General features: G+C 31.4%; 1 protein-coding gene across 1 annotated transcript in view; it reads right to left on the minus strand.

The window, feature by feature from the left end:
• The window catches only part of LOC107696585 (leucine-rich repeat and immunoglobulin-like domain-containing nogo receptor-interacting protein 3), a 46993-nt gene that overhangs the window by 4696 nt on the left and 29635 nt on the right, over window positions 1-12662 (minus strand). The window contains exon 2 of the mRNA XM_016497001.1: window positions 226-727. Within this exon, the coding sequence (XP_016352487.1) occupies window positions 226-699 (474 nt within the window). The 5' untranslated portion in view covers window positions 700-727. The remainder of the gene's footprint in view (window positions 1-225; window positions 728-12662) is intronic.

Raw genomic sequence — 12662 nt, forward strand, 5'->3', positions numbered from 1 at the left:
CTTCTATGGCATCGTGAAGCACCTTTATTTTTAAGAGTGTATGCCTTTATTCTTTCTATTTTAAATATATTTTATAACGAGTGCGTTGTAGGTCTGTGTTTTATTGGTTGTTTTCTCCCCTCTTCCCACCTTCTACACTCCCACTTTTCCACAGTTTTACACAATCTTTTCTGGAGTCTTTTTCAGATCCGAGGTGTGAAACAGGGTGGGTTTCATGACACTAACCTCTAAGCTCTTGAGACTGCGCAGATCCTGGAAGGTGTAGTCCAGCAGGATGACGATCTTGTTCTCACTCAGGTCCAGTGTGGTGAGGTTGGCCAGCCGTGCGAAGGCTCCCATGGGCACGAGCTTCAGCTGGTTTCCTCTGAGTCTCAGCGTCTGCAGGGCCTGCAGGCTGGCGAAGGCGTTGGGCTCCAGTGTGCTGATCAGGTTCTCGCTCAGATCCAGCTTCTCCAGATGCGGGTACGGAGCCAGATCTCCCGGAGCCACCCAGCGCAAGCGGTTCCGGCTCAGGTCCAGCAGCCTGGTCTCTGTCGGGATGCCCTCCGGGACGCCGGATAGACGCTTTCGCTGGCAGGACACGGAGCGAAGCTGCGCCGCGCAGTCACAGCGAGGAGGGCAGCCTGCGCACGGGACGGCCGTCAGGGCCAGAACCAGAACCAGCCACCGAAGCCAGCCCAGGCCCCATAATGAAGCCATGAGCCTCCCTCCACTTCACTCTACACACCTGACAACAAGAGAGGAGAATGAGGACAGAGAGAGAGAGAGAGATTATTATTTTTATTTTATTGTATTTATTTATTTCTCTCATTTATTACTCAATAAGTGTCTCCTTTTTTTACTTTGGTGGTGCAATTATATTGTGTATTTTACACATCTAAAATGCTTTGGCAATACTGTAACACAAAATGTCATGCCAATAAAGCAACTTGAACTTGAACTCGAGAGAGAGAGAGAGAGAGAGAGATGAAAATGCTATAAAAATGCTAGCAACATATCAATAATACCAAAAACATGCTAACAGTAACAACATGCTAATCATGTTAGAAAAAGGCTAGCATCATGCTAGCAACGTGCTAATCATGATAAAACATGCCGGCAACATGGTAACAACATGTTAAATAATGCTAGTAATGTGCTAGCAAATATCTAAACCTGCTTCAAACTTTCAGGTTAGGCTTTCTCAAGCCAACTTCAAAGTTTGTTCACAAACTTTACTCATCTAGTTGCATATGACTGTCTAATGCAATGACATTCAGACGTTTTTAATAAGTACGCCTGAAGTGCCTAAATTATTTCCAATGATACCAACCTAAAAACACACAAACGTTGTTTCGAATAGCCTCAAATTGCGTTGTGCAAATGACATGCTAATTTCTCGGGCTTGCTGCACTCGTTCATTAATCTGATCACGTAATCGCAGCAGGCTGGAGAATGTGCCTAGAAAACCGTCCCTGTAATGCCCATAAAAACTCAATGAGGCCAAGCGCCGACTGAATGCAAGTGGATGATTATGCATAACCTCCATTACATAAAAGCGGTTAATATCTGGCATGCCAGCAGTTTTTCATCTCCACGTAAGAGAATTGACGCGACTGACTGGAAAAGCCAACAGCGCATACTAATACAGTGTTTATCATCCTCACATGTTCTGATAATAGGACAGGCTGCTGATGAATTGCACTGGGCTAGTTATATAACACTAATGCCAGGCTGAAAAAAGCCACAAGAAGAGGTAAGTGAAGACTCTGAAGGCCACATCAGGCTGATCTTCATCACAACAATGACTGTGTCACAGGCTAGTATTAACGGAGTCATTCAGAACCCAATACAACACATAAACAACAGAGTCTGGAACATGTTTCTTATTTTCCAGGTCACACAGTGTCTGTTTCTCAGCATTTCAGTCACAGGCCTCAAAATCAAAACTTACTTAATTTACTTTCTGGTCTTATTCCCAATGAACCACTTATAGTATGTTTGCTTTCAAAATGACCTTCCTTTTAGCTGAAATCATCAAAAACTCTTAGTTTTCAAAACTCCAAATTGTAGAATTTTCATGAGTGCATCTACACTGCAAAAAATGCATTCATAAATCAAACATTCATAAAATGCATTCATAAATCAAACACATTCATAAATCAGAATATATATTTACTTGAGGAGTTAAATGACTTGAGACATTAAGCTTTGTTTTCTGAAAAAATGATCAAAATTCAGTGACTTTACACATAAAAGAAGAAAAAAATATAAATGGGGTCAGAAAAATAATCTTAATTTAAAGCAAAAATGTACTTTTTCTTGTTTTAAGCATAAACTAGGTACATTTTCAGAAAGCAAGACTTAACATTTTAATTCAGTTTGCTTTTGAATTCAATCCAGCTTGATTTAAGAGTTTTGGGTATAATGAAAAACACGTCAAATTTACAAAAACAATATTTTTTCAGTCTCATATTTATTTTTCTTGTTGAATATCATGTTATGTATTAAAAATGTCACAGTTTTATATAAGTTGCTTTGTTGCAAAGTTATTATAGTTAACTAAAACCATACAAAAAAACAACAACATATTACTTGAAATAAAATAAATGTTAACTGAAATTTTATATATATATATATATACACACACACACACACACACACACACACATACACGTATACATATACATATACACATATATATGTATGTGTGTGTGTGTGTGTGTGTGTTTACTAAAATTGACAAAAACACACAAAAAAATTACTAAAATTTCACCTTACATTTGACCTAAAATTAAAATGAAAACAGAAAATATAAAAATAAAACTGATTAAAAATATTAATATAAACTACAATAATATCTCAATGATACTAAAATAACACTGTTCTGTTGTCATGTTGACTTGATGTACAGCTCAGTAATTATCGTTTGTTTATTATTATTAATATTTGAAAAGGGATCACGTACAATTTTAACATAAATGTTTCCATTTCATGCATTGTAACGAATTTAGCCAATGGCCAGTTTTCATCCGCGGTCCCTTGGCAGGTAATCATAATCACAGATAAACATAAAAACAAAACAACAAGCACATTTAATTAAATCATTTTAAATAACATTTAATATTTAACCCGTTACTCCTTGTATTAATACTCTAGTGAAGTGACTGATTTTGCTGTAAGTGAGATAAATTCCAGATTGAACAAGGTAAATATATCAGCTCAGCTGGCTGTAACGGGCAGATTTAATCAGGTTAGTCGATATCAGCGGGAGTGCGTGCTAATAAATTACATGGCTGCTGTTTGTTTTTCTGTTTTTTCCTGCACTGGCGCGTAGTTAAAGGTTGAGTCACTGGGCGCAGAGCCACTGCGTTTGGATACCGAAGCGAGGATTTGAGCCAAGAGCGTCTCATCTTCACGCCGGCCAAAGTCAAACAGTGTGTGGGTCTGGAAAGAGCACAGCAGTCTTTGAATCGCATTAAACCTCCATCTGATGCACTTATAGAGGTTACAAGGTGGAGTGAGATATTCCTCTGATGCCATAATAGATGTTAACAAAATCATAAATCAAATGAAAAAGAAAAAAATCCAGTATTTACAGTAATTGGTTGTTTGGAATGAAATACCAGCTTCAAACTTACTGAATACTACATAGTATGTACTGTAAATGTAAAATGTACACTGTAAGAAATCAGAAGTTGAGAAAACGGAAAAACTTGAGGCAATTAGCTTCAGGACTTTTTATGGAAAAACTGCTGTATGAACTTAATTGAAATCTGTGCTTTCAGCAAACATGATACTGTTAAGCATAATCATGTTTTTACTCGCAGATCCAAGTTCAAAAAAAACTTTGCATCTTTACACAGTGGAGTTAAGGCTGCTCAGTGCCTGCTCAAAATTCAGCGTAAAGATATGTAAAGGCATGCAAAATTCAACGTAAAAGCCAGACTAAATTGTTGCATTTGCTGTGGAAATACAACATTTAGATGCACTTCTGTGCCACTTTTGCAATGTAATTTGGCTGAGCGTTAACATCAATAGTGATGTAGAACTTTCTTAAGGTGTCTTTACACAGTTAATGCTGCTCTGTGCCAGCTTAAAATTCAGTGTAAAGATCCAATGCCGCATAAAAGCCAGACTAAATTGTTGTGGAAATGCATTTATGCCACCTCTGAGCAGCATTAAACAGTCTGTGTAAAGACACCTAAATGCCACTTCTGAAGCGCTTCTGTGCCACCTTTGCGGTGTAAACTTGTCTGAGCATTAACATTAATAGTGATATATATCTTTAAGGCATCTTTACACAACAGAGTTAAGGCTGCTCTGTGCCTGCTCAAGACACGGCATAAAGACATGTAAAAGCACGTAAAATTCAGTGTAAACGCCAGACTGCCAATTTGTGCCGATTCTGACCCACATCAGTCCCTCGTATCAAAGTGTACAGTTGTAAATGCTGTGGAAATGCATTTATGCCACCTCTGTGCAGCATTAAACTGTCTCTGTGTTAGACACTTAAATGCCACTTTAGAAGCACTTCTATGCCACCTTTGTGGTTTCAAATGTGTCTGAGCATTACATTACATAATTGTGATGTAGAACTTTAAGGCATCTTTACACAGCTGAGTTAAGGCTGCTCTGTGCCTGCTCAAGATACAGCAATGAGACTTGTAATAGCATGTAAAGTTCAGTGTAAAACCCAGACAAAATTATGCCGGCTCTGACCCACCTCAACTCTAAATCGTAAATGTGTAAATACATTTATGCCACCTTTTAGCCTGTGTAAAAACACTTAAATGCCACATCAGAAGCAATTCTTCTGTGCTACCTTTGCAGTGTAAAGTTGGCATTAGTTTATCTTGTCTATGCGTTTGTTTAGCAAATTGAAAAGCTTACAGAGATTTATTTCTATACATCAAAAAAGTTGTATATACTGAAACAACTGGGATGAAACCTCACTGAAGAGAACATCAATCACTCGACTGCACACATACACACAAGTAAAGAAATAAATATTAAAAACGCGATTGCTATTTATTGTTCAAAACTGTTGCTACAAATTCTAAACTATATTATTGCACAGCTGTTTGATTGTTTATATCGTCCCAAAATGTAATTGTATTATTGTCCAGTTCTCATTTGCTCAATGCGACTATAAGGCATGAAGATGCTAAGATATTATAAATATTAACATCAACACTTTCTGCAAAGCTGCTTCGAAACTGTGCATTGTGAAAAACAATATACAAATGCATTTTACTTGATTTTGAAACATAGCAAACTTTTACAACAAAATACAACCAAAACACTACATTTTAATTCTGAATAACAAATACTTGTATTTGTTACATTGTAAGTTCCTGCTGTTTAATATTTTAAGTTGCTCAAACTTAATGGCCTAAAAATTGACTTTAATTTTTTATGTAATAACGACTTTTTCTACATTTGATAATTCAACCAACCTTTAAAATAGAGTTGACTGAAGATTTTTTCAGTGTAAGTGAAACATTAAGCATTATGCATATATAAACAGTAACCATCGATGCATGCATAATTCAATGCGATTATTATTTGAGAAATAATTTAATTTAAAAATCACATTTTTAACAGTGAAAATGTAAAACAAAAAAACTGCTGTAATTGCTCAAGGTTTATTTTGTCAGACTGGAACAGAAGGTCAAATCAAGCTGCATTGTGGGATGCAATACTGCAGTGCAAAAACATGCTTTATTTTATGCTTTCCACAAATATCATACACAAAATCAATGCAGGGTTATAAAGAAATGTCTTCTAATGCAAACACACACAGAGCAGCTGATGGTGCTTTTATCAGTGACACAAATGCAGATCTCATGCATTGTGATGTTCGTGTGGGAGGACGAGAAACACAGACTTACTGTGTATCAGCGCTTTGGTTTACAGAAAGAGCATCAAACTGTGTGTGTAATGCTAATGCCATCATGTACTGACATTCAGAAGTAAAAAAATAGCCAAACACAAACATGTCAGAGAGAGAAAACGCAAGGATTTATTTCACTGGCATTCACCACAGGGCGTCTCTATCATCATTGCCTAGCAACCAGTTCTGGATTTATTATGCATGCATATTAATTGGAAATAATACATCTATTATTTTCATGGCTTCATGTTAATTCAGACTGTATGGAATATTTGTACATTTTTAAATATTCATCACATCTTTCTTTCTTTCATTCTATTTATAAAGCACTTTAACACAACTCCAGGTTGATCCAAAGTACTGTACAATCAAACAGATGTAAAACACAATGGAACAAAGCACAAGATAACAGTAGAATTGACATGGCTAGATAAAACTATTGACAATAGATGTTTTTAAGCAGGTTTTTGAAAATTGGTAAAGAGGGCACAGTTCACTCGTTCTCAGACATCACATGCCTATTTTAAATGTTATGAATAACTATTCATCTGTCACCCCTCAGGACTAGTTTAAAATGATGCAAACCTTAATAAGAATAAGGACGAGCACCTAAAACTATTTTCTTTATACATTCAGACAAACTTCAACCTAAAACGTTGAAAAAGGTAAGTGGAGTCCAAGGATAAAGACTGTAACGATTCTTCAAAAATAAAATTAATTATAAGAAAAAAATAATAAAAATGTAAATAAAAAAATTAAAAATACAAATAAAATAAACTTTTTTTAAAAATATTGAAAAAGTGTCCAAGGATAAAGCCTGCAAAGATTATTCAAAAATAAAATTAATTATAAGAAAAAAAATAATAAAAATGTAAATAAAAAAATTAAAAATACAAATAAAATAAACTTTTTTAAAAGTGGAGTCCAAGGATAAAGCCTGCAAAGATTCTTCAAAAATAAAATTAATTATAAGAAAAAAAAATTTATACAAATGTAAATAAAAAAATAAAAAATACAAATAAAATAAACTTTTTTAAAAAAATATTGAAAAAGTGTCCAAGGATAAAGCCTGCAAAGATTCTTCAAAAATAAAATTAATTATAAGAAAAAAATAATTAAAATTAAAATAAAAAATACAAAAATACAAATAAAATAAACTTTTTTTTTAAATATTGAAAAAGTGAGTGGAGTCCAAGGATAAAGCCTGCAAATATTCTTCAAAAATAAAATAAATTAAAAATTAAAATAAAATAAACAAAAAATTTTAATGAAATATTAAATAAATATAAAAAAATAAATATACATAATAATTCAACCATAAATGCTAATTCAATAATATAATGATTTAAAATGATCCTTAGTAATTTTGCTAATGGTAAAATACAGTGTTATATCCTGACAAAAATGTGAAAATGTGCCAAAATGTGCAAATTTGAATAAAAATGAAGGATAGCACATAAAACAATTTCCCCCTACATTCAGATAAAGTTCAACCAAAAATGTTTTCTAAAAAAAATAAATATTGAAATGTCTGTTATGTGACGACCGCAAGGTCTTGGAGAAACAGATGGAAAAGCTTTCATGATCTTCAGCTCTTAGTTCAGTTCTCTGGATGCTGGTTTAGCGAGGCTGTTTTCTGAACTCCGTTCACGTCCTAAAAATAGAGCGGCTGGCACTCGTGGTCTTTCACACGGAGACGCAGAAGAGCCGCGGGTGTTTTGGCTGTTTGTCGGAGTCTCGCGGCCCCAGCGAACGCGCTTACGAGCCCAAAAACACACACAAGCTTCAGTATGTTAATTAGTCGACTCATTCATAACAAAGCCAGAAGAGCCTCACGACTAATGAATTCACTGCAGCCAACGGGATGAGTTTCCTAAACTGACCTCGTTTCATTTGTGTTAACAGAGGAGATAAGAAACCTTCATTAGATCGAGAAACACTAACCGAATTGCAAATTGGACTGAAATGGAATTGAATGTTTGCATTGGCTGAGAGGGATTTTCTGAGTGGGGTCAAAAGTTAAAGAGCTTTAGGGAGTGAGACATTGCATTCAATGTTAAGGCACATCTAGTGTCACCCTCAAAGACCGTTCAAAAATAAATGAATATAAAAATAAAAATTAAATTAAAAATAAATACATAAATACAAATTAAATGAATAAAAAAAGAGTAAAAAACCTAAAAAGGATAAAAAATATATAAAGCAAATAAAATAAATAAAACAAATGTAAATAACACACACACACACACACATATATATATATATATAAAAAATATAATTTAAAATATTAAAACTATGAATGAAAAGTAAAATTATTTTTTTAATTAAATAATAATTTTAAAATTCTAAAAAGAAATCCATACAAATAAAAAATTAAATAAACAAAAAACTAATTAAAAATAACAACATAAAATTAAAAATATCAATTATATATTACAAATATAAATATAAATGAAAAATAAAATGAAAAAAAAAAATTAATAAAAAAATTAATATACAGTTACTTAACCATAAATGCTAATTCAATTATTATAATCTAATAATTGAACCACACCATTAGTGTAATAAGAAAACGGATTTCAGTGTGTTTTTATCATTACCTGACAGACCTTGTACAAGCAGGAATGAGGTTTCAGAGCTGTGATGAAAAGGAAGGTAATTTGTGAATAAAAGCTTAAATGTGTGTTTTTCACCCAAAGCATCACATGACTTCACAAGCCCTGATATATGAACTACTGTTATGATCCACAATATGTTTCTCAGAATAAATCACTGGTTTAAATGACATTAGGGTGAGTATGTGACTGAATTACGTAGTTTTGTTCCTCAAAAACTGATCTGAATGCAGTTCTGTTCCTCAGGCGGCAGATCAGCGGAGGAAAGCGTGTCTCGCCACGAGGCTCCTGAGCGCTCTGTGATTTATGAGGAGGGTCAGCGCACTGCCATCACATCACACGCGGCCCCGGGGCCCGGAGCCCACACACACACACACACAGAGAGAGAGAGGATGTGCCATCAGTCTCACTATCAATGGAGCGAGAAACACGAGATGCCAAACAAGCAGAAACAGATTGAGCCGTGTTTCTGCTTCAGCACAGCGACATTGGTGACATTATCATAGCTCTGTTGCTGCCCTTTTATAGACTAGTTTGTCACGGTTTAAAAAATAAAAATTAAATTAAATAAAATAAAAAATAACAATAATTTAAAAAAGAATAAACAAATAAATGATAAAATATGAACAAAGTTAAAAATAAAAATGATAATATAATTAAAAAATAATAAACAAATAAATGATAAAATATTAACAAAGTTAAAAATAAAAATGAAAACAATATAATTAAAAAATAATAAACAAATAAATTATAAAATATTAACAAAGTTAAAAACCAAAATGAAAACAATATAATTTAAAAATAATAATCAAATAAATTATAAAATATTAACAAAGTTAAAAATAAAAATGATAATATAATTTTAAAATAATAAACAAATAAATCATAAAATATGAACAAAGTTAAAAATAAAAATGAAAACAATATAATTTAAAAATAATAAACAAATAAATAAATAATAAAATATTAAAGTTAAAAATAACAATGAAAACAATATAATTAAAAAATAATAAATAAATAAATTATAAAATTTGAACAGTTAAAAATACAAGTGAAAACAATATAATTTAATAATAATAAACAAATAAACCATAAAATATTAAAGTTAAAAATAAAAATGAAAACAATGTAATTTAAAAATAATAAACAAATAAATAAATACAATATTAAAGTTAAAAATAACAATGAAAACAATATAATTTAAAAAGAATAAACAAATAAATTATAAAATATTAACAAAGTTAAAAATAAAAATGAAAACAATATAATTAAAAAATATAAACAAATAAATTATTAAATATTAACAAAGATAAAAATAAATAAAAAAATAAAAAATTTAACAAATAATAAAAATAAATAATAACAAATAATGTCATAATTTAAATAGTTTAATAATAATAATAATAATAATTAAATGATAATAAAAATAAATTAAACAAATTAAAACCATGTAAAAATAATATAATAAAAATAAAAGTTATGGGATAAATAATCTAGAATCTAGGATAAAAACAAATGTCCAGAAAAAAAATATTTTCCACAAAAATATTGGGCAGCACAACTGTTTTCAACATTGATAATAATCAGAAAGGTTTCTTGAGCAGCAAATCAGCATATTAGAATGATTTCTGAAGATCATGTGACACTGAAGACTGGAGTAATGATGCTGAAAATACAGCTGCGCATCACAGAAATAAATTACAGTTTAACAGATATTCACATAGAAAACAGCTATTTTAAGTAGTTATAATACTAAACATTTTTACTGCATTTTTTCACTCATCATTCTCTGTTAAACATTTCCATCATGTGGTGTTTTGCAGCTCGTGTCACAGATATTGGAAGTGAAACTCTCTTCACAAAGCAGTGCATGTTGAACTGAAGTCACTATTGCAGCACAAAATGAATGAATGAATAAATAAACCGGCGGCTCAAACGCAGAAGCAAACAGAATCTATAACGACCTAAACACAGTCTTCATGAGCCACAGACATCACTACTGAGCTTGTACTGTTTTGGGGAATAATTACCATTCAGATCCCATTGTGACAAGCTCTTCTCTGCTGAGAGCGTCCTGCGCTCCCTAAAGAGACAAATAACCCCGTGACACTCAAACCAACCCTCCGAGATGCTGTCTATCTAGTGAGCTGCTTGACACAGACAGCATCCTAAGCACACTGGAGCTTGATTTGGAAGCGACTCTCAGCTGTGCGTCAAACAAACAATGCTACTTCAAATGTATTTACTATCAACATTTCTCCTGCCTCGTGTTGCATTGATTTTTTCGACTCGATGCAGTGCATTCTGGGATTGAGTACAGCTTATTTCCTGAATACAACGCTAAGTACAGACAGCTTACTGCCTTTTTTTAAATAATCCACAAGCGCATAGTATGCAGTGAACAGTTTCAAACAGTAGTGTGCTACATTGTCACATGACCTTATCATGATGTGTGAGATATTAACTTTTAAATAAAAACTGACTTTTGAATATTTAAAAAAAAAATTTGTGTGTGTGTGTAAAAATGTATTTTGACAGTCTGATAAATCAAATAAGACTGAATAATAATAACAATACATTATTTATTACAAATTATAATAATTAACAATTTATTTATCATTAACAATATTCATAATTACAAACGTATCTATTAATATCATTATAATAATATTCATATTAATAATAATTAGTATATGCATTATATATTATAGCTATTATTATTAACAAAAAACACCATAAACATTATGATTATTATTATTAATAATAAAATATAGATTATTATTAATAATAATCATAATTTTATTATTATTAATAATAATCTATATTTTATTATTATTAATAATAATAAAATATAGATTATTAAAAAATAATAATTACATTTATTGTTATTATTAATAAAAAATAACAATAATAAAACATATAAATTATTTTCATGAACAATAAAATAATAATAATTATTACTATTATAATAAAAAACCATTTATTATTGTTATTAACAACAACATATATTTTTATAATAATAATAATAATAATTAGATGTTGTTGTTAATAATAATAATAATAAAATATTTATTTAAATGATTTAAAAATAATACATTAAATAATTTATTGTTATCATCAACTAAACAACAACTACAAACTCATATATTATGAATATTAATTAAATAATACTAATAATACTATAATTTAATGCTATTGTTAATAATAATAAAATGTATTTGTTGTTGTTAAGAAAAATATTATTAGTGTTTTTAATATTCATATTAACACTATTAGTAGTATTAATAAATTACATCTCTGATTTCTTTGACACACATGCACATGTTGAGCAGTGTTTGGAGGAGAGAGTCAGTAATATTCATCAGGAAGTGGATCACTGAGTTCATTGTGTAGAAATGTCTGCAACGTTGTGCATTGTTGGATCTAGTGTGTACTGTAGCACAGTCAGTCACCTGTTCCACACACTGTACACCACTAACACACTTCTGAAACACAGCAACTTGATACATTGTATTCTATTGAATGTTATGCATACAGCAACTTGATACATTGTATTCTATTGAATGTTATGCATACAGCAACTTGATACATTGTATTCTATTGTATGTTATGCATTCCACTTAATGTTACTAAATGAACACACACTCTCAGAAAAAAAGGTACAAAAGCTGTCACTGGTGCAGTACCTTTTCAAAAGGTACACTTTTGTACCTTTTAGGTACTAATATGCACACTTTAGGTACAAAGGTGTGCCTTTTGAAAAGGTACTGCCCCAGTGACAGCTTTTGTACCTTTTTTTTCTGAGAGTGCATCATAGACATAAAATGCTGCAGTATACACTGTTTATTATGACACTAAAACTTCTGCATCAAACAAAAGTGCGAAAAGTGTAAAAGAGCCATTACTGGATGTACAGCATGAGATAGTTATGTAAAACACGACAAAATACAGAAATCACGATCTGCTTCTAAAACAATTCTTGATTTTTTTTTTTTTTTTTTTTTTTTAAAAAAAAAAAAAAAAAAAAAACTCTAGCTTTCTATTCTACTTGTTTTTCTTTGTTTGTGTATATATATATATATATATATATATATACACACACACACCTTGCTACGTGTACTGCGTTAGGCTAACCGAGACTTGTCATTTGCACTTATATATTGTTGCTCATT

The sequence above is a fragment of the Sinocyclocheilus anshuiensis genome, unplaced genomic scaffold, assembly GCF_001515605.1.
Source record: "Sinocyclocheilus anshuiensis isolate Anshui unplaced genomic scaffold, SAMN03320099.WGS_v1.1 scaffold217, whole genome shotgun sequence".
Taxonomy (NCBI): Eukaryota; Metazoa; Chordata; class Actinopteri; order Cypriniformes; family Cyprinidae; genus Sinocyclocheilus; species Sinocyclocheilus anshuiensis.